Source organism: Chelonia mydas, chromosome 1 (genome assembly GCF_015237465.2).
Source record: "Chelonia mydas isolate rCheMyd1 chromosome 1, rCheMyd1.pri.v2, whole genome shotgun sequence".
In the NCBI taxonomy this organism is placed as follows: Eukaryota; Metazoa; Chordata; order Testudines; family Cheloniidae; genus Chelonia; species Chelonia mydas.
The window spans coordinates 237,185,845-237,209,020 of NC_057849.1; the positions used below are offsets into that span (position 1 = coordinate 237,185,845).

Consider the following 23,176-nt stretch of genomic DNA (forward strand, 5'->3'; position numbering starts at 1 on the left):
CAGGTCCCTATTTTTCTTCTTTTACAGATAAGCAAATTGCAGTGCACACAATCACCTGGTGAAGGTCATACAAAGTCTGTTAGAGCCAAGCAGCCTACCTCCTAGTCCTGTATTCTAATCACACACTCATCAACTTTGTCATCTTACTATACTGTGAGAGGACCTAGGGCAACATTCAAACTTCAGTCATCAGTTTGAGTTCAGTAGCAATGAATCTTGACTAACAAGTTAATGGTAGCACCTCACCAGTTGTAGAGGCTACTGTAGACTTGTAGGAAAGCACAAGCTGCACTAAATAATGGAACTCAGTAAAGGGGAAGGAATATGCTTGAGGTGAAGTTTCCTGTTTAGCTTCCACAACATTTTTCTTTCCCTTCCCCCCCTCCACATTTATCTACTCTTGCTTGGTGTCTCTTTCTGATTCAGCTCACAGTTCAAAACAGCTGTTCTCCTCTATCAGACTGGGAGAGGGTTACGAAGTGAGAAAATTAAAACAAACACAGCTAGCTCATCAGGAACTGCAGGAAACTCATTCAGCAGTGGCTACTGCTTTAAGTTTAAGCAGCCCCATGTTTCCTAACAATAGACACAAAATGTACGATCCATGAATAAAGTGCATCATGGTTGTATGGGAAGCTGTATTATCTTAACATACTACTCATTCTGTCTTCAGCCACAGATTCTGGGGGCTCAGTAGTCGTAGTAGTGTTGCAGCACCTAAAGGCCATAACTAAGCTGGGCAGGGGGGGGAGATTCATTCCATTAAATGCCCTATAAATAGGACCCTACCAAATTCACTGCCCGTTTTGGTCAATTTCAGTCATAGGATTTTAAAAATCATAAATTTTCAGATTTCAGTTATTTACATCTGAAATGTCATGGTGTTGTAATTGTCGGGGTCCTGATCCAAAAAGGAGGTGTGTGTGGTGGGGGGAGGGGGTTGTGGTACTGCTACCCTTACTTCTGCGCTGCTGCTGGCAGTGGCTCTGCCTTCAGAGCTGGCAGCTGGAGAGCAGCAGCTGCTGGCCGGGAGCCCAGCTCTGAAGGCAGAGCCGCCGCCAGCAGCGGCGCAGAGGAAAGGATGGCAGGCTGTGGTATTGCCACCCTTACTTCTGCGCTGCTGCCTGCAGAGCTGGGCCCTCAGCCAGCAGCCGCCCCTCTCCAGCCACCCAGCTCTGCAGGCAGCAGCGCAGGAGTAAGGGTGGCAATACCACAATCCCCTTAAAATAATCTTCTGACCCCTCCTGCAACTCCCTTTCAGGTCAGGACCCCCCATTTGAGAAACATGGGTCTGCCCCCATGAACTCTGTGTGATATAGAGCAAAAGCACATAAAAGACCAGATTTCACAGACTGACACGTTTTTCATGGCCGTGAATTTGGTAGGGCCCTATGTATAAATACACAGTAAAATAGTCTAATCTAAACATCTCAAAGTCTAACTGTTCCACTGCCTTGCATTAAATGAAATTATAGCAACAAAGAATTTACATCCACTTACCTCATGAAGGCTTCTTGAAACTGAATGAGCTGTCTTATGCCTATGTATTTAGGTGTCAACATATCTTCTTAGATTAAATTAGGTTTTAATGCTGGACTAGGTGACTTAATGCTAGTGCACAAGATTCTCTTTCTATAGTAATGAGTCCAAATGCCATGAGCATTCTGTTAATACGGCTACAAAAACTGTTTAGTTTAATTGCTAGAAACTTGTTCACAAGGCCTGTAGGTCAATGATTATTAAGACTTGTTTACCTATTTCATTACTAACAGCCTGTGGAATAAATTTTACTAAAGGAGAAAACATGCATTTATATTGTAGAAACAAAATCTCAAACAGCTAAAGGACTACAGTAGTTATAGTAGATGTAAGGGCAGCAAATTGGACTGTCTTCAGGCTTTATCCTTCAAGCTTCCTGTATCTCCTCTGCCAGCAGGCAGTACATAATACATTTACACTGGTGATTAAATGGTGCCATAATTGTATAGTGCAAAAGAACATGCTCATCGGTTCAGCTAACCAGACTAAAGGATCAGCAGAATACAATCATTCTAAGCCCTGAAGAATGTCAAGACAATGCCAGGTTTAATCTTCTCTGAAAGTATAGTCCTTGTGATTTGTGCACCTAAAGAAAGAAAGAGTGAGTTATTCTAAAGTTCTTACAGTGAACACTACAAGGGTCAGCGCTGATGCAGTCTCAAGGTTAAAGAGAGGAGTTTGAAATGTGCATAATCTCTAATTATAGTGGACATTTAAAGTGTTTATCCAGCCTCCCTCAGTGTCCTAACTTATACCGGATAATTCATGTTAACGCTCTGCTTTTTGTAATCAACAGAGGATTTGGGTATTCTGTAATTTAAATAGGCAAACTTGAACTCCTGACAGTCAAAAGGTACTTTTCCCCTGTAGATTTGTAACTGTTTCAGATTTTACATTATGATCTTGATGTCAGAAGGAATATATTTCTGACTTATTTAGCACACCTCATCTGAGGCTATCAAATTTCTTTGTAGTATTAAGCCACACATATCTGATGTACAGTATGGCTGTAGTAGTCACTTCACAGATTGTTACATTGGGAAAAGAGAAAATAGCAGAGCTAGGAATAGATTTTAAATGTCAGGGTCCAACCACTCTACAATACAAACCCTACATTAATAATTTCTGTGTAGGTAGTACATGACCTCTCTTTTCTTGACTTACTAACTTACAAGGATAAGCTAATTTAGTAGAACATTAATTTCTGAATTGTAATTTTACACTGAACATCTTTTAGTCAGATGAATAGCAAAAAAAAAAAAAAAAAAAAACACCAAGAAATCTGAAGCCTATCTATTCTGGAGCTGTAAGTCTATTTTAATTTGCTAACACATGTTTAGCTCACAGTAGCTTGACATCTACATATTAAAAGCTATTTTAACATGATAAACCCTGTATAAATCACAATTCTGCAAAAGGGCGCAAACTGACTAGTATTCTAGTGAATACTAGCATGGGATTTCAGTGGCTTTGAATATGACATTTTGTTAGAGGTCCATTGTTCAGTTTCCTACTCACCATTTAAAAATGAGGATATAAATGTTCTACAATAAATGTGGATTTGCCATGCATTCTGCTAGATAAGAAGAGACACCCACATGCTTATGGGACAGATTCTACATCTCCTCTTATAGTGGAGGATGGTTTCCATCTCCTCTTTAGTTATTTCAAAGTCAAACACCTTAAAAGGAGAGCGAGAGAGACAGACACAAAATAAGATGTACAAGAGGTAAGTTTAAGTGGCTTCCAGGTAAGGATACTGCAGAGATGAGGAGGAATGCATTATAGTTGTTTAGGTGACAGAAGGAACACAACTTCATGAGCAAATGTTACAATGAATGCCCACATTTCTGAGTGGGTAATAAAATATATGAACCAAAATTTTAAATGTGGGGTACCTAAAGACAGGCATAAAAATTAAGTTGCCTGATTTTCACAGTTTCAACTCTTAATTTAGTCAAAGGGACTTGTGATGTCTCTGCCAGTGCTCAGCACCTGTGAGTATCAGGTCACTTACTTTATATGCTGAATTATTAGTGCCATGTCCCAGATTTTGGCCTTGAATTATGAAAACCGCTCTACAATACAAAACGGCATGATTCCACCCGCTAGGTTCTTATATTATAATTTAGGATGTCGCTAACCATTCAACTCACTGATCAGATCAATTTTTATTTTATTTTGCTGAAAAAGATAGTTCAGGTAGACTTTCAAATGTTTACAACTGAGGGATAATTCAGAGGAAAGAAAGATACGTTTGCATGGCCTGATCCTCCAAACCATTCCTCGAGCCATCTCTCATATGTTCAGTGGGATATTTACTTTAGTATACGTACTGCAGTGTTTGGCCCTTCCTTAGTGGTAACCATAGTGTAGCCTGCGTTAGTACTTAAGAATTGTTGTAGTTATGAGTGACTGATTTAGCTTCAGATATGTGGGTGTTACCTCAAAGAGGTGACAGTGTTAATGAGAATTCTATTTATTTTAGTTGTTTCCAAATTCCTAGTTGTTATGTGGTTATCAGAGCCTAGAAGAATCAACTGAGTATGGGGAAATCATGTACATTAAACAAAGGGATTCAGGTGTTTTGGAATGGTCTAGCATTGAACTGACAGGATGATGGAGAGAGAGAGACCATATTTTGAAACAAAGTAGTATATGTAATCAGGCAACTCACTAATAGAATTTTAAATCAAACTGTTAGGTTACCTCTTCCAGAGGGAGGATTTGGTTTCACATTTATTTATTTGCTGGTTGTTCTAATGAAGTAAGCTGAGTGGTTGTCATTTCAAAAAAAAACTTCAGCATTTACCATGTTATCAGATAGTCATATCTGAGAGACCCCAGTTATTTCCTGTTCTAAATAGAAGGGAAAACAGTGATATTGGTAAAGTAAAGCAGGTTTCCTGTATAAACTTGCAACAGGACCTCTAAGTATCTTATTTGCAACATTACCTTAAAATTCTCCTCAATACGATGTGGAGTGACAGACTTGGGAATTACACTCACATTTCTTTGGATGTGGAACTGGATCAGAACCTACAGCAACAAATCAGAAATGTGGCAAATTCAGAAGACAATGCCATGCCTACCTTCACATTCAATAGTGAATAAATCCCCTAGATCAAAGAGTTACCACAGGAGGAAACAATGTAGCAGAGCCACCCTAATTTTTGCACATACTCATTTATTACTAGTATTCATGAGACCAAGATGGCAACTATTGACTGCCACTGACTGAAAAGGTTGACTAATGGTGATGCATATGAAAGATGTAGCGACCCCTTTCTAGCTAATGCCCTCAATTTCACACAGTATAGTGGTCAGTAATCTTTCCCCATCCCTTCAGTAATGCAGTCATATTAAAAACAAATATTTAAAGCAACACGCTACAAAGGAAACATAACAGGGAGCAGAACTGGGCGCAATTCCTTTGTGAAAGATGTTAGCCAGCATAAGAGGATGACATTTTAGAAAGGAAAAAAATGTTGTACAATGAGTCTGTACCTGAGCTGAGGTTTTGCTATACTTAGCTGCAATTTCCCTAATCTTGGGGTCATCCAAGAGGAAAAAGTCCTCAGACTTGGGCCAACAAAAATAAAGAGTAGACACTTTGATGGAAAAGATAATTGTGTTTTTCCACCACTAAACATCAGAGGGTTCATAAGATAATTGGTAATTTAGGAACAAAAGAATGTATGGCATACTTTAATTCACCCCATCGCATTGCTCCTTTCCCCGCAAACATCATTCTTCACATTATTTTATCATGAGTAGGCATCTGTGAATAGCTGAGTTTTGCATAGAAGTTAGATATAGCTTGTTCCAATATACTCCAATAAGATGTTCTATAGTCTAGGATTTAGCACCGAGAATACCTTCCCTCTGACTCCCAAGAGTTTCATCCTTCATGATCCCAGTTTCCCTTGTAGGTAATGGATGGAGAGTGGATGTCTCTAAGGTAGTCTAGCAGGTTTGAAGATTAGACCCAGAGACAATCTCAAGCTCATCATATGTTTGTTACAATGAATGCATGAAACTGATGTTTTCATGACAGGTGTTTGATTATGATTTTGTAATCTTTCATTAAGTTGTTAAAGAATGTTAAATAAATTTATCAGAATTCAACTAAGAATTTTCTTCACCAGTTCACAAAATGATTGCTTGTTTTTCTATTGAAATACATAAATCCAGTTAGACTGAGTCCCACACATTAATCCAATAAGAGATTAATGGTTTCTATGTAATTGTGCAGATTTAAGAGAAATTTTGAGGTTTTGTAATTTACAATAATTATCAATTTTCTTCATTTTTATTTCATCCAGCTATGGTAATATACCAATATTAGTTTATTGAAATCACTCCTAAAAAGAAAACAAGATATAGAAAACATTCTTACCAAAGCCAGTTGGGAGCTCCAAGGGGACAGTATGCAGTGACAACAATCCCTTGGGACTGGCAATACTTAACCAGCTCTTCCTGAGGAAGGTGTGGGTGGCTCTCGATCTACAAGCATGAACACTAAGTTTACGCAGAGGCAGACTGTACAACTGTTCTTCAGAGTACAGACACTGTGGTGACTTACTGAAAGATATATAATAGCACAAGCTTCTCCATAGAATATATCCCCACTAACCTCCAGAAGATAGCTTCTTTTGGAACTAGTCAATATAAAGTAGAACCTTAGAGTTACAGACACCTCAGGAATGGAGGCTGTCCATAACTCTGAAATGTTAACTCTGAACAAAACATTACAGACTTCAGTCACTGGGGAGTTGGGGCTGCAGGCGCAGGGTGGGGATGGGGTCAGGGCTTCTGACCCTAGGGGCCACCAGGGCTCTTGGCAGGGGGCTCAGGGCTTCTGCCCTCTGGAAACATCGGGGCTCAGGGCTTTAGACCTGGGGGGAGCACTGGGGCTTGAGGCTTCAGTCCCGCCTCTCTGTTCCTGGCTTCAGCCTCGTGGGGGGCATCAAGGATCAGGGCTTCAGTCCCACAGGAGTTGCCAGGCATCGGGGCTTTAGCTATGGGGGGGAAATGCTGGGGCTGAAACTGGCGCTCCCCTCATAGCTAGAGCCCCAGCGACCCATGCAGGGCTAAAACTGGGAATGGAGTCACAGGGCTGAAGCCCCAAGCCCCAGTGCTTCCCACAGTCTAAAGCCCTGAGCTCCGGTGCTCCCGAGGGTCAGAAGTCCCCAGCCGCCCTCCCCTACACCCTGCGGCTGCAGCCCCAACTCCCCTCCCCTCCCCTCCCCTCCACCCAGTGGCTGAAGCCATGAGCCCCAGGGCTAAGGTCCAGAGGCAATACAGTATTTGCTGGTGTTTGGGGGGGTGGGGTGTTCTTTTTGTCTTTTTTTGGTCTCCACTACTGCCTGATTGATGACTTTAGGTTTCACAGGGTGGCCAGTTGACTGGTAAGTCCATCACCCTGGTGTTCATATCTTTGAGGTTCTATTGTACTTTAAATTATCTAAAGGTACTCCTCCTGCAAGGAGTAGTTAAAGAACTGACTTGGTTTGTACTTTTAGTTTCTTGTGATCTAAAATTTTTTATTGTACACAACCTCCATCTCATTGTTGATTAAGCACAACCTTGTGCTAAGCTTGCTTCCCCTCGGTAATATGCCGCAGAGTGACTGATTTGGGGCAACTAAACCAGCTTTTCACAGGCGTTCACTAATTGTGTATTTTTTATTTTTAATGCGGTTGAAATGTTCGGGTTTCCATTTTGACCTGATCACCATGGAACATTTCAATTTTTTGTTTCAGAATGACTTTTTATTTCAAAAATTTTTATTTTACATTTTTATATTTTTTATTTTTATATTATACCAATTACCAGATCAGTTACCAATTAGAATAACAATTACAAATGATCAGTTAGAATAGCAAAGAGTACTAGTTACCAAACCAATTAGAATACCAATTACCAAGCAAACTAACAATTAGAATACTACTTAGCAATTAGAATATCAATTTTAAAAAACAATTATCAATTTATAATATAAAATAAAAAAATTAAAATACATTAAAAATCAAAATAGAAACAATGTCTCAATTTACCTGAAACTAAATTTTTTTCAGAAATTTTATTCTGTGAGCAATTTTGAAATTTGAATTTAGAACAAAAAATGTTAAATGTCTCAATCTCCCACAGGATGGAAATTCCAAGTTTTGAAAAACTCTACTTACAGGAATCATAGAAAAACTCATTAAATGGTCCATTCTGTCCATTAACCAATGACACCCTTCTCAAACATACACAGACACACATACAAGTCACATCTTCTACCTGCAGCATCCTTCAGACAAGTGTTCTGCCAACACTAATGAGTCTGTAAGCAGCCACCTGGTTATTCACTGGTTTGTATTTTAAATCAGGTTTGTTCAAGAGCCTCTTTATCTGTTCACAGTTAAAGTTGGAGATTCCAATGGATTTTGCCAATCCTGCATCCACCAGCTCTTCCATAGCCTAAGGATACAAGAGAATCAGACATTCCATATAACCAAGGGCTTATCTATACAGAGAAATTGACTGGCATAGCTATTCTGGAGTAACTTCCCCTGTGAACACACTATTCCAGAATAAAAGTAATTTTATTCCAGAATAATTAGTCTGCTCACAAAGCTGAGTAATAATTCTGGAATAATGTCACTTTTCTTTCAGAGTTATTCCAGAAAAGTTATGCAAGTCAGTTTCCCCATGTAGACATACATGGCACAAAGTGTTCGTGGTCTTATTGTTAACTTGCCTATTTTCTTTCACAAAACCAAATGATAAACCAGGTAGTTGGACCTGCCAAATACATCATGTTTTGCAGGTCCCAGAGTCTAGCTGAGAAAGGGGATACTCAAAAAATAGCCCACTGCATCCTTCTTTTAGGAGGCAGAGACATTCTCTTTTAAGAACAGTTTTCTTTTTGTGCTTGTTATCATTAGTATCAGCCTGCAGTTTCCTTTTTATTCCTGTAAGCCACCAATAAGACTTGATTCATTTCCCATCTGACAGAATGGAGAAAAGGACAAGATTCCCAAAGGGAATCTCAATTAATCAGTTAACCCAGCTCCCATGTGTCCAGAAAATCTGTGTCACTTGGAATGATCATGCTGTACTCATCTGCAGGAAACAGTTCTTCTCCAGCCTGTCATTGTAAGATAGACAAAGATATCGTCCATGCTGAATTATCTATTGGGGTTTTTTGTTTGTTTTTCTTTAAATCTGCAAGTGAGTGAAGGTGGATTTATACAGGCTGTCCTGACTTGAGCTTTGAGGGGCAAAAAGAATAACTCTTATTAAAGTAATTAGTTTATGAGCAGACTGGCACCACGCCAATCAGTGTGACTTGCAACTACAAGCAGAGGAAGGACAGAAGCTTATCAGTGCTTCTGTCAGCTTGTAGGAGCTCTCTAGAGGTTGACAGAATAGTCCTGCAGTAGGGAGCTGAGGACTTAGCTATCTTTCCAGTAAAGACAGAGATAGATAAGCATTCAGAACATAGACATCATCAGACAGGAATACTGTAGAATATTATAGACAGCCAAATGACTAGATATTATGAGCCAAGAGACCTGGATTTGATTTGGATCAATTACTCTCTAATCCAGAAGGGCTGGAAAAAGGAAGAAAATAAGAATGACAAAAAGACTACATTACAGTGTCACAGTAGCACAGCTGCAGCATAGACATATCATAAGAATGACCTTGCAAGATAGCTACTGCCTTACCAGTCCAGGGCAGCACTACTTTCTGGAGGATCCTGGGAGTGGCACCAATACATGCTGAAGAAAGTCTAGTCTTCCTTGCCTGGTTAGACGATAACTATGGCATGACTGCTAAGAAGAGGAAATTGCCTCCCTAGGACTCTGACAGAAAGGCTTAGAAGAGTTAAAGTCACAGTACCTTGAATCCCATGGGCCAGTGCATCAGGTAGAGGTCCAAATAATCCAATTTCAGTGCAGCAAGCGTATTCTGGCATGCTCCCTTCACCATGGATTTCTCATGAAATGTGCACCATAGCTAGAGAGAGAAAACTAAGCATGACAGTTGACTTCACAGGCTAATGACAGTATGAAATATCCCCAGAAGGACAGGGGAATGTCACACCTACCAGAGGCAGGTCTGGGAATATTATGCCATTCATCTACAGGGGAGGTGGCATTGATGGGTATATTATTGCAGTTAATTTTGTCACTGGCAGTACACTTGACTAAATTAGGATTCTGCCAGATTAAAATATAGTAAAACGTCACCGGTTAAGACAGCAATTAAAGAAAATAATGCAAAAATGCAAGATTGGCAAAGACCCACTCACAAGTTTTCCAGTAGGTAGAAAACAATTTCTTTTTCTTACCCTTGTTGCTGCTGGGGAGAAAACCTAACATACAAGGGTTAATAAATTCAAGCCTGCAGCAGGAATGAGCAAGAATATTGTAGCCATGCTTTCTTCCTCAGGGTCACTGAAAGAAGAGGCTGAGTTCCTGCTCTATTGCTGGCAAAAGAGGAGTACACAGAAAAGTACATTCTAATCAACCACGGATTTTTAAGAGTTTCTTTTTTCCTTCCCTCCATCCCCTTTACTTGACTATTGGAATAAAGAAAACAAAATTAATAAATAGAGGATACAGTATTAAGGGCTTAATTTCCTGACTAGCTTTACTCCATGGAGCCTGCCCTTTGCATTATGTGTTCTTTGTCTCTTTTCCTCCCAGTCATCAACCTGACCCCATACTTAGACTCAGGTGAACCAAGGCGGTACCTTACCCTTCCTGACAACAAAGAGGTCCTCCCGTGTCACAACTCCCTCCTCAATTTTCTCTTGGATCGCATTCCCTATTTCATTTTCATTCTGGTACACATAGGCACAGTCAAACTGGCAGTATCCAACATCAATGGCAAACTTCACTGCCTCTCTCACTTTCCCAATGGGGGACTGAAATGAAAAGAGAAAGCCAGAAATTTAAATATCTGGAAAATATTTCCAGCTTTCCAGTGTGATAATGGTTCATCCTCCCCTAAAATCATGTAGTATTAATCCAGTAGTATTTGAGTGATCCGGATTTGATTCCCATTTTCAGTGTGCTTTATGGAACAAAACAACCAGTGACAACCTTGAGTCTTAAGCCACCTGTGATTGGCACTCACAGATTATGGTAATAGGCACTCAAGAAATACCATAGACAGGTAGGACAAGATAGATACAAGACTGTACCATGCCATATGCATCTATTTAGGGTGAAATCTGCCCAGATGGCCAATCACGTAGATCAAGAGGGTGCGCAAGAAAGGGGCAAATCTCAAGGAATGGGAGTCAAAGGAAGGTATGGTAATCATATTGATCAACATTTGTTTGGAAAACACAATAACAGACTCCAAGATCTGTACATGGAAACTGTGCAAGAATTCTTTAGCCCATTCCCTACAACGTAAGTACATATTCCTGGAGACATCAGACTGAGAGCGTGGAGGAAGGAAAACATGATACAAGAATTCTCCAGTCCTCCCTGGCTGAAAGTTACTGGTCATGACACTGTCTCATTCGAGGAGTGCCCTCCAGGAGATTCTCCACATCCCTGTTGGAAACCTTCATTCACCTGCTTAACATTTCCTTTGCAGCCAGTCATTCTGAGAGTGAGAAATTGACAGGATAACTTTTGAAGAGCTCTGCTAAACGGACCATAGGAACCAACGTTGAGTTACTTGGAATCAACACCTGGAATTAAGTTATAATTTGCCAAGAGAGAAAAAGAGGAGAAACCAGTTTTAAGGTGGGGTATTGGGAAACACGAGGAAAGACATAATCACTGGAAATCGTCTTGGCTCCTGAACATAAACAAATCTGCTATTGAGGAGATGGGACAGGAGGCATATGTAGATACAATGCAAAACATTATAGAAAATGCCACTCTCTGGATAAGGCACATAGTTTAGGATTCATTATCAATATGAAACCACATAACTTTCTTGGCCGGAAAAGAACACTAAAAATTTGTTTGACAATCTTATACCAAGTCAAGTGGAAAGAGGGGAGGCATCTCAAGTAAGAACTTGCAGCAAAAGCAGAACTACACATTCCTACATTTAATGCATTATAAGATGAACAATATAATCACTGATCACTTTTTTTAAGCACATAGTTCTGAGTCCTGCTGATCAAAGGCTGCTTGCTTGGTTGGGGTGCTGGGTAATGTTGGTGGCCTGTGACATACAGGAGGTCAGACTAGATGAGCTGGTGGTCCCTTCTGGCCTTAAATTCTATTACTCTTTTAAAAAAAAACCCTACCTGGCTTCTTGCATGGGGTAGAAAAATAAGCAGGAACCAGTTATCCCTTCTGGTGAATATCTACTTTTTATATGATTCTTACAGCCTGAATTCATCTCATTTCTTGCATAAGATTCATTAACTGCAGTTCCTTCAGCAGCATGGGAAAGCTAGCTGGCATATGTAAAAGTGGCAGCATGCCAAGATGTACCAGTCTCTTTGTGGCCCCCTGCTGGAGGCCCCTCAATCCTACCACCACCCCACCCCAGGAAGGAGCAGTAAAGGTGGGTCCCCTAGAGCTGCCTAGAGAGGCTGCCTAGAAGTAGCCAATCAGAGTCCAGCAGTCTCAAATAAAAGGAGCTGCAGGGGCTGAGTAGGTCAGTTCATGGCTGGGGCTAGAGGGAACTTTGGCCTCAGGGAGCTTGATGGGCTGTATTTGCTTAAACCTGGAGGGTGAGAAGACCTGTGAGCTCTAGCCCTAAGGTAATGGATGGCAGTAAAGAGACCAGGTGGGAAGAGGCCCAGGGAATTAATTAAAGGAGGCAGGGGTATGTGACTGCTGTTTATAGGGTCCTTGGGTTTGGACCTGGAGTATTTGGTGGGCCCAGGTCCTGCTAGTGGCAAAGCGGTGTAAACCCTAATGAAGGGCTGGATTAAAAAGGACCTGAAGACATGGCTGAAGACCTTGGTGAGGGCTTACTGTTGAACTCTTTGCTACTCTGGAGGGGGTTCATCCATTTGACTGTGGTACTTGGCCAGAGAGCTGAGCCACTGAAGACCTGCCTAGCAAGGTCAGCAATCTACAAAGGGTGCCAGGAGCAGGGGGGAAAAGAGACTGAAGTGCCACAGCCAGCTGACAAGAAGCAGTCAGGAGGTGAGTGCCCTTGTCCTAGTCAGTCACTATACAACAGGGGTTCTCAAACTGGAGTTTGGGACCACGTGGGGGGTTGTGAGCTGTCAACCTCCACCCCAAACCCTGCTTTGCCTTCAGCATTTTTAATAGTGATAAATATTAGTGTTTTTCATTTATAAGGGGGAATCACACTCAGAGGCTTGTATGTGAAAGGGGTCACCAGTACAAAAGTTTGAGAACCACTGCTATACAATATGCTGTACAGTATCTAGGATCTGCTGTACTAAAGTGCAGCGTGGAAGACAAAGCTTTTTGTGAAGAAGCAAAACATGTGATCCTTCTCATTGTGTTAGCTGGTGGAGCAACGAGGGAGACAAGATTGGCAATTTGTTCCCTGGTTACACAACTCTGCAATGAGACATTCAGAGAATAATCCCTTGTATTATATTACATTGTGTACCTGCATTACAACAGGATCTTTCTTTACATAGTCATGCTGTACTCAAATTGAAACTCCTCTATTCAGTAAGTACAAAGAGATACAGTTGAGGTTGCTGTGGGAACATTAATACTGAATAATCTTGACAAAATAACCCTAGTGATTTTTGTGGAAATAAACATGGAATTTTTCATTGCATTTAGATAGGGGCTTCCATCAAAAAGCTTTCCAGTCAGCCTGACCCACTTATCAGGTTCATTCAAAGATTTCAACAAAGAAGGAGGAGTACTTGTGGCACCTGAGAGACTGACTAGTTTATTTGGGCATAAGCTTTTGTGGGCTAAAACCCACTTCATTGGATATGCCACAAGTACTCCTCATTCTCTTTGATACAGACTAACATAGCTACCACTCAAACCTGTCAAAGATTTCACAAATCATCACTGATAAATCATGTTACAATCCCATGCTTGCAATAATGAGTTAAGGGGTCTCATCCTGAGAGATACTGGGCATGCACAATTAGCACTGGAGTCAATGGCAGCTGAAGGCACTTAACACCTTTTGTGATTAGACCCACACAGAGGCAGGCAATTAAAGTATAAACATAAGTACAACTCTTTTGACACACATTCTTTCTATATTTCCCCTTCAGGCACTGCTCATTCTCAATGTAACATTTTACAGAGCTTTAATAAAACATGGGGCTGAACATCATCTTATCTTTTAATGTTGCAGTTTTTTGTGAGATTTGTCCATTTTGCCTACTTCTGGGAAATTAACTTAAATAGGCTCTTAAAAACTTTCTCCTGCACCCCAAAGCAGCAATGTGAGATACTACAGTTCCTTTTTGTTTGGAAAGTACCATGCAGAAATAGGGTGCTTTATAAATCAACATCCAAATAGTTTGTACAAAGTTCCATTTGTAAATCCAGTTTGATTTTTAATTACAGTAGATGATGCTTAAATCAATATTAACCTGTTAGAATTAAATAGTAAATCACAGTAAGCAGTTTTCAGGGGCATCGGCCTTTACATCCAAAGGCAAATCTCCACATAAACGCTACGCATTCACTCTCAAAAGATTTGACAAGTACTTAAAGAAAGCTGTAACTGAACAGTCACACCTGCAGAATTTCAAGAGACCATAAGCTCCAGGTAGGAGTTGCATTCTCTTGGTGAGACAGCTGCAACAGGCTTGATGACCTGTAGCAGTTTCATTGCATCATGCTTAGAGCAAGGCTAGTTTGTAACCTCTATGTGTACAGTGCCGGAGTAGTTAGGTCTCATCATTACCTGCCAGTTTCCTAGTCCCAGGATAAGCATCTTTGCTTTTGTGCTCAGTTCCACGTAAGTTGTCATGGCTTGTCTGTTCTAATTCCCTTTGGAATGCAACACGGTAAAAGAATGGGCAATACCCTGGCAAAAGCCTTAAATAGGTTCTTGCTCCACCCACTTTCTGGTGATTGGCTGCAGATAGGAGTGGGAAGGGAGAATGAAGGCGAGAAGCTTCAGAAGGTGGAGGTTTTGCATTGTGCCTCTGCCTCTTCCCTCTTCTCTTTGTAATTCTACAGGGCTTCATAACTCTCCAATCTGCAAGTGTGCAGTAGGCTTTGTACGTGTGTCCTTATATGATTTGAATTTTTTGAGGGTGTTAATAAGCAAGTGGGGAAAAGGAGATCCAGTGGATATAGTGTGTTTGACTTTCAGAAAGCCTTTGACGAGGTCCGTCACCAAAGTCTCTTAAGCAAAGTAAGCAGTTATGGGATAAGAGGGAAGGTCTTGTTATTGATCATTAACTGACAGGAAACAAAGGGTAGGAATAAATGGTCCGTTTTCACAATGGAGAGAGGTAAATAGCAGGGTCCCCAGTGCTGATTCTTGGGGACCACTGTTGTTCAACATATTCATAAACAGTCTGGAAAGGGGATAAACAGTGAGGTGGGAAAGCTGCAAATGATAGAAAATTACTCAAGATCGTAAAGTCCAAAGCTGACTGAAGAGTTACAAAGGGATCTCACAAGTGGGTGACTAGGCACAATGGAAAATATAAGCCCAACTATACATACAAAATTATGAGGTTTAAAGAAGCTCATACTACTCAAGAAAGATTTTGGAGTTGTTGTGGATAATTCTTTGAAAACACCAGCTCACTGTACAGTGGCAGTCAAACAGAATTTTAGGAACCATTAGGCAAGGGATAGATAAGACGGAAAATATCACAATGCCACTATATAAATCCATGGTATACGCACACCTTAAATATTGCATACAGTTCTGTCTTTCCATCTCCAAAAAAAAATTAGAGTTGGGGGGGAAAAAGTAGAATGGCAACAAAAATGATTAGGGGTATGGAACAGCTACCATATGAAGAGAGAGTAAGAAGACTGGGCCTCTTCATCTTTAGAAAAGAGAAGACTAAGAGGGGGATATTATGAATGCTATGGAGAAAGTGTTTATCCCTTTACAACACAAGAATGAGGGGTCACCTAATGAAATTTACAGGCACCAGGTTTAAAACAAACCAGAGGAAATACTACACACAGTCAACTTGTGGAACTCATTGCCAGGGGATTTTGTGAATACTAAAAGTATAACTGGGTTCAAAAAAGAATTAGATAAGCTCATTGAGAAGAGGTCCATCAATGGCTATTAGCCAAGATGGTCAAGGATTCAACCCCATGCTTTAGTTATTCCTAAACCTCTGACTCCTGCTAGCTATGACTGGGCAAAGGGGGCTGGCTCACTCGATAATTCTGTTCATTCCCTCTGAAGCATCTGGCACTGGCCGCTGTTAGAAGACAGAATATCAGGCTAGATGGACTACTGGTCAGACCCAGTATAGCCATTCTTATGTTCTTCTTAGTTGCACAGAACTTGAGTCAAGAGTTTAAAGCTAGAAGGAACCACCAGATCACCTAGTCTGACTGCCTGTATGGCACAGGCCACAAACACCATCCAGTACACTCACACCAAACCCGGAAACCAAAATTAGACTTAATTTGTTATGAGAATAGAAGTCTAAGAATAGGAGGGACTCTGCTGCCCAAGGCCCCTGTAATGGCAAGGAAATGATTAAGTGAGAGATGCCCAGATAATCCCAGCAAGTGACCCGCTCCCCATGCTGCAGAGGAAGGCAAAAATCCCCGAGGTCACTGCCAATATGACCTGGGGGGAAATTCCAACCTGACCCCATATAATGCAATCAGTTAGGTTCTGAGCATGTGAACAAAAACCAGCCAACTGAGCATGTGAGAGAGTTTGCTCAGTGCTGTCTCAAATCATAGCACACTATACAGGGTGGGCCACTCTCCAGCCAGGGCCATCTCTGATGGCTCAGAGGAAAGAGAGAGAATACATTGAAGGGAGGGAATCCCTTCCTAACCCCTGTGGGTGACTGGCAAAGCATAATCGTTAGGAACATAAGACATAAACTGGAAGAGTCCCCAGGGCTGCTGAGCCCTGTCCCCCCACCATCACATGTAACCCATCGTACAATCCCACACACATTTATCCAGTTTTCTCTCAAAACAAATAAAGTTGTTTGTCCCCACAATTGCTGTTGAGAAGCTGTTCCAGAACCTCACATCTCAGATGGTTAGAAACCTTCAGAGGAGGAGTTCCAGCCTGCATTTGGTCTTGTGCCAACATTTTCCTTTAGCTTAAATAGCTCTTCCCCCTCCCTGGTGTTTAGAGCAATCATATACTCTGTCAGCCTTCTTTTTGGTAGGCTAAACAAGCCAAGCTCTTCCAGATTCCTCTCATAAGATAGGCCCTCCATACCCCGATCATCCTAGTAGCTCTTCTCTGTACCTTTGCAGTTTGAATTCATCTTTCTTGAACATGGGTAACCAGACTTCCACACAGTATTCCAAATGAGGTCTGTCTTGTGCCTTGTACAATGGCATTAATACTTCTCTAGCTCTGCTGGAAATGCCCTGCCTGATGCATCCTAGAATTGCCTTTGCTTTCTTTGCACATCCCATTAATGGTTCATAGTCATCTTGTGAGTGCCCAACGCAACCAGGTCTCTCTCATCTTCTGTTGCTGCCAACTGACAAGCCCCCGGCTTAAAGCAGAAACTCTTATTATTAGATCCTAGGCGCATGACCTGACACTTGTTCTGCTGAATTTCATCTCTTTTCTGTCATTCCAGTCTTCAGTTTCATCCAGATTCCTGTATAATATTAAGATCCTTTTCTGTATTGATGATAGTTGCATCCCGATTTTGTATTATCAGCAAATTTCATTAGTACACTCCTACTTTTTGTACCAAGGTCATTAATGAAAATGCTTAATAAGATTGGTCCCAGGACGGATCCTTAAGGAACTCCAATAGGAATTTCCCTCTTGTTCGATATTACACCTTTTCAGCACAATCCATTGCCTTCTCCCCTTTAGCCAGTTGCTTACAATGCTTGTCCTAATCCCCAACTTCTCTAATTTAACTCGGTTTCCCACGTGCTACCATGTCAAATGCTTTACTGAAGTCCAAGTATATTAAATTTACTGCATTTCCCTTGTCTAAAAAAATCAATTTTTTTTCTCAAAGCAATCAGATTAGTCTGGCATGATCTCCTTATTGCGTTATTTCCCCTTTCCCAGTTACCTTACCTTATCTTCCTCTGCACTTTTCAGCCCTCTTGCCCCCCCACCCCTCACTTCTCCGCTCTTCCACAACGAATTACTATACTGGGGTAGCAAACTTACTGACCCTTCAAGCCACATACAACAATCTTCAGAAGTTTGAGAGCCAGGGCAGTCCTGCCGGGGCCCAGGGCTTAAGCCCTGAGCAGTGGCAGGCATCTCCCGCAGGGCTGAAGCCTCAAGACACCCTCCCGACTGGGCAGAAGCCAGATTTTTTACCAGGGTTTACTGGCCCCGCTCGGTCACATGGTGCTGCCGGGTCCCCTCCCTGTGTGGCAGCTGCTGGAGCCAGCAAGCTGGGAACTGCGGCCATAAGGAGAGGCAACTAGAATGACCAGACAGCAAGTGTGAAAAATCGGGATGGGGGTGGGGGGTAATAGGAGCCTATATAAGAAAAACCCAAAAATCAGGACTGTCCCTATAAAATCAGGACATCTGGTCATCCTAGAGCAGTGGTGAGGTGGAGCCGGTTCCCACCGGTTTGCTAGAACCGGTTGTTAAATTTAGAAGCCCTTTTAGAATCGGTTGTTCCGCGAGGGACAACCGGCTCTAAAAGAGCTTCTAAATTTAACCCACCAAAAGTGACGCCTTAGGCACCGACTCCATGGGTGCTCCAGGGCTGGAGCATCCAAGGGGAAAATTTGGTGGGTGCAGAGCACCCCCCGGCAGCTCCCCGCCCCACCCCCAGCCCCAGCTCGCCTCCGCAGAGTGATGTGGTGCGTTCAGGGGCAGATGCGGAGCGGAGGTGAGCTAGGACCGGGAGCAGGGCGGGGAGCTGCCAGTGGGTGCTCCAGCCCTGGAGCACCCACGGAGTTGGCGCCTAAGGCACCACTTTTGATGTGATCAGTGGGGGGGAGCGGCCGCTCCCCCTGCTCCCCTCCTAGCTACGTTCCCCTGCCCCTAGGAGCCAGAGGGGCCTGCCAGATGCTTCCTGGGAGCTGCCCCAGGTAAGCACTGCCGGGACTCCCCACCTTGCCCCCCAGCAGGTCCCTCTGGCTCTTAGGGGTGGGGTGGGCACCCAGTACGGTGGCCCACAAGACCCTCCTGCCCGGTTCTTGGGGCAGTCAGGGGACAGGGGAGGGGGGGGTGGATGGGGCAGTGGTCCTGGGGGGGGCATCAAGGAACGCGGGGGATTGGATGGGGAAGGAGTCCTGGGGGGCGGGGGTGGGCGACGACCCCTTCCTGGGGTGAGGAGGGAACCAGTTGTTAAGATTTTGGCAGCTCATCACTACCCTAGAGGCAACAGCAAACAGCTGGGAGCTGCAGGGAGAGCCGCTGAGGGTAAAAGGGAGGCTGTGCTTGGGGGCATGAGTCAAGCTGGGGGGGAGGGGGGACAAACCTTTAAATTCTGCCCCCCCCCCCCACCATCAGCAGGCACCAGTGGTCTCTGGCAGAAGCCCCTAGCCCCATCATCCCACCACAGGGAAGAAGCCCTAAGGTTCCACCCCCTCTGGTAGGTGGAGAATGGGAGGCGGGGGGGGCTCTGCAAGCCGCACTCTAACTGCTGAAGAGCTGCATGCGGCTCATGAGCTGCAGTTTGGCTCCCCCCGTACTATACAGTAGAACCTCAGAGCTCCGCACACCAGCGTTACAAACTGACAAGTCAACCACCTGTAACCCCCAAGGAGATGACATAGATTCCTGGGACTCTGTCTGCGGGCAGCTCAGGGAGAGGCACACTGTCCCTGGTAGGGTGGGGGAGCCAAGGCAGACTCAGAGTCCGCCCAGCAACCAATAGGGAGTGAGAAGCCCTCCCAGGAAGAAGCCATTTGGGAGTCAGTCTGGAGCCAGCCAGGAAAAGGGCAGGACTGGCTGTGTAGGGAGCTGGGGAGTCCCAGGCCTGCATGTAGGGTTCCCCCTGAGAACAGGCCTCTAGGGACCTGACAGCAGATCCCTCCGCTGGGTTTTTTCCTTCCCCACTGATGATTCCCAATTTGTAGCATTTGCTGGGAAACTTCCCAGCCAGGCTGAGTTCACCCTCCAGCTCCCTAGGTGAGACCACTCACCACCTGGTCAGCTCTGCTCTGTCTGCTAGTCCAGGGAAGCTGCCTGCTGAGTGTGTGACTGGAGGCTGGGCTAGGAGACTACCGTTTGGATCTTAGTGTAGTTGTGTAATCTACACCTTGAGCCCTGCACCCCTTTGTGTGCACTCCTGGGACCGACGCAGCCTGATTCCTGCCTGAGGAGGATCCCTGCCAGCAGAGAGAAAAGGAGGACTTGTGGCACCTTAGAGACTAACCAATTTGTTTGAGCATGAGCTTTCGTGAGCTACAGCTCACTTCATCGGATGCATACTGTGGAAACTGCAGAAGTGAGCTGTAGCTCACGAAAGCTCATGCTCAAATAAATTGGTTAGTCTCTAAGGTGCCACAAGTACTCCTTTTCTTTTTGCGAATACAGACTAACATGGCTGTTATTCTGAAACCTGCCAGCAGAGAGCGGCCCCTCTGCAGTGACTGAGGAGTCCAGAGTCATCTTCGAACCTGAGGATCATTCATGGAGTTTGTGAGTGCACCATCATTTAGTTAGTCAGGGAATTTGTTCTGGGGACCCCCTACTCCCTGAACTGTGTCCTCAAGCCAGGGAGTAAGGGTTTGAGGATTTTATAACCTGCTGCATATTACACCTGTGGATGGATTTACCACCTTCTCCCACTTGTGAGTCCTTTGGGCTGTACTGAACCCAGTCAGCCACGCTGCTAAACCACTGCAGAGAAGAATTTTGTGGTTCTAGGTCATCAAGGGCCCCAGCAAAGTGTGCGTACCAACGGGACCCTAATTTTACATTTTGCTACATCAAGTCACGGGTATTTGCCGTGTGGGCACTGGTGACCCTAAAAATAGTGTTTTACCCTGTTATGTTGTATTTTTCTCCTGTTTAATATAATTATTGTGTTATTTCTTAGAAGTCTCCAACTATCTGGCAAGTAAGTGGGGATTAGTCTGTAGTTAGAATTTTCCGCCCAAGCTGCCCTGATGACCCTGCCAGGAAGCAATAAGGTGGGTGGAGGCACCGCCAAATAATTTCATAGGAAAAAAAGAAAGAAGATACACCCCGCTGAGTGGGTGGCGGGATCCAAAAGAACCCAGACCTGTCCATCAAAACCTGTAAGCGGATTGGCATTAAAGGAGGTAACCAGCTGGAGAGGGGGCGCTACACACACATCATTTGGAACAGGAAATATGCAATCAGGCAGCAGCAGAGGCAGGAAAAAAAGCAAATACAGTACAGAACTGTGTTAAACATAAACTACTGAAAAAAGAGAGAATTTTAAAAAGAAAAAGATTTGACAAGGTAAGAAAACAATTTGTTTGTTTCATTGAAATTAAGATGCTTAAAAGCAGTATTTTTCATCTGCATAGTGAAGGTTCAAAGCTGTATTAAATCAATGTTCAGTTGTAAATTTTTGAAAGAACAACCATAACATTTTGTTCAGAGTTACAAACAGCCTCCTTTTCAAGGTGATCATAACTCTGAGGTTCTACTGTATTAGGAATAGAGTTTAGCAAACAATTGATTTTTTTTTAGTTCAGGGCCTTACCCAAAAAATCTGAAAGAAAATTCTGGTTTGATTAGAATGGAAAACACATTTTTTGAAAAAATTTCTTCAAATCAAAAATTCAAATTTGAATTGACCAAAATATATTAAGTCCATTCAGTTTTTGATGCATTTTGAGTTCACCAAAATGATTTCCCTCAAAGCAACATGATTTTGTTGGTTTTTCTTTGAATTAGGCAGTTTGAGGTGTGCACCCTTTTTGTGTGTGAGCATTTTTTAAAAAAAAAAGTCAACTTTTTGATTTGAAAAGCTTTTATTTAAAATAAAATGTTTCAAATGAGAGAATTTTCAACTGAAACCATTCACTGAATTTGACCTGGATTCAACAAATAGTTTTGGGCTCCGAAAAATGCATTTTTCAATGAAAAACTAATTCATCAAAAAATCTTCACCTAGCTCTACTTAAGAGTATCTTACTCCCAAGAACCTCACCCATGCGCCCCCCAAATATATTACAGTACGAAAAACAAATTCAAAATGATTTGCCCTGCTGGAGAATATAGATCCATCTTTAAGAATTTTTTGAAAAAAATTCTTACTATTGCCAGCACCAATTCAGACCCTCAGCTGTTAGCAACGTTGGAAGCCATATCGTAACCCACCTGTCAGCTGCCACCATCCACATGTTCAACAAGGAAGGAGAGAATTTGGTGCTCTTTAACTTCCTGTCTGCATATAGTAACATAATATTAATCTGATGCAGATATTTGACTCGCACTTTGAGAGGATCAAATGCCCTCTCTATACCCATTGTGGTGGATCTGCGAGCGCTTTTTTATTTGTCCTGAGTCTTTGTTTGATTTATAATGGAAGAGAACAGCCAGATTTACAAGAGTATGTTCTGATAAACAAAGATTTATCAAGGTATTTTCCCTGTTAATCCATGACTGGTGTTCAGAAAAGATGTACGCTGTGAATATTAGTTTTTTCTTTTTGCCTCTCAGCAGAGATGAATCCAGATTCAGTGGTTCACTCTGAACCTGTCCTGGGTGGAATAAGATATTGAGTTGCAGGAAGTGGCAGAAACCAAGAAACATTGCTACCAAGGCTGTAAATTGCAGTTTAGAGTCACAGACTCATGTTGTGCTCAGGGCTTAAGTAAATGTGTTTGCTATTCTGGTATGCAGTATTATCCACTCTGAGAGCTCTCATGGGGATTGATGTCCCTCAGCCTACCATCCGGACTACTTGAGTTTGGATGCTTCTGTCCACAGGGAAGGAGACACATTGCTCTCCTCATTAAAATCCTGGGACCTTTGCGAGGCAACAGATTTGGTGAGGTTCAAGGTGTCCCTGATACGTCTCTGAAAGGATCCAAAACAGGTAAATCCAGGATACTTTGGACGCTGACAGCAGTTGAGAGGCTGTGTGTATCATCCTCTCAAAATCACCCGTTGGCTTTTCACAGAGCTGCATGAAGACTTCTGGGGTGAGCATGTATTGCTGGATTTGCTGTGATTCAGTGGGGCTAAGGACAATCCTCTTTGGTTCATAGACTGTGTGTGTATTGTCTACTCCATCTCTGAGCCAAGGACAGCATGGCCCTCCTCCTTTCCCTCCTGTACCTCAGAGGAACAAATGTAGCATACCAGTGCTGTGCTTCAGCCAGTAGCTAATGTGCCAACCAGCTAATGTGCACTTCCCAGTTTAGTGGCCAGCCCCTTAATGATTGCCTGGCTCTGTCCTTTGGAAGCATTCACTTTCTCTCTACTGAAGTGCTCCAGGGAATTTTGTTTCAAATATCCCCCAAGCAACCAAACATATGCTGAGACCCAATCAGTGCACACAGCAGGCCACACTCACCTCGAAAGCCTTGGCAAGTGCTGGCATTCAACTTTATTCTAAAACCAATTACCTCAGAAATCCCTTTTTAAGGTCTCTTTG

General features: G+C 42.8%; 1 protein-coding gene across 1 annotated transcript; it reads right to left on the minus strand.

Moving 5' to 3' along the window:
• Nucleotides 1–1,617: 1,617 nt before the first annotated feature.
• On the minus strand, nt 1,618–14,471 carry LOC114019811 (aldo-keto reductase family 1 member B1-like). The gene is made up of 10 exons (XM_037877388.2): nt 14,383–14,471; nt 10,292–10,465; nt 9,436–9,552; nt 8,602–8,677; nt 7,885–8,009; nt 5,937–6,045; nt 5,047–5,126; nt 4,495–4,578; nt 3,138–3,220; nt 1,618–2,125 (listed from the first exon to the last, which is right to left on the minus strand). Exons 1-10 carry the CDS (start codon nt 14,446–14,448, stop codon nt 2,086–2,088), a joined length of 954 nt encoding a protein of 317 aa, XP_037733316.1. The 5' UTR covers nt 14,449–14,471; the 3' UTR covers nt 1,618–2,085.
• Nucleotides 14,472–23,176: the final 8,705 nt, after the last annotated feature.

Coding starts and splice junctions, on each gene's coding strand:
- LOC114019811 (XM_037877388.2), bottom strand. CDS start 14,448: ATGACAACTTACGTGGAACTGAGCACAAAAGCAAAGATGCTTATCCTG. Junction 10,466..14,382: donor TGGGACTAGGAAACTGGCAG/GTAATGATGAGA, acceptor TTTTCATTTCAG/TCCCCCATTGGGAAAGTGAG. Junction 9,553..10,291: donor TTGTTGTCAGGAAGGGTAAG/GTACCGCCTTGG, acceptor TTCTCTCTCTAG/CTATGGTGCACATTTCATGA.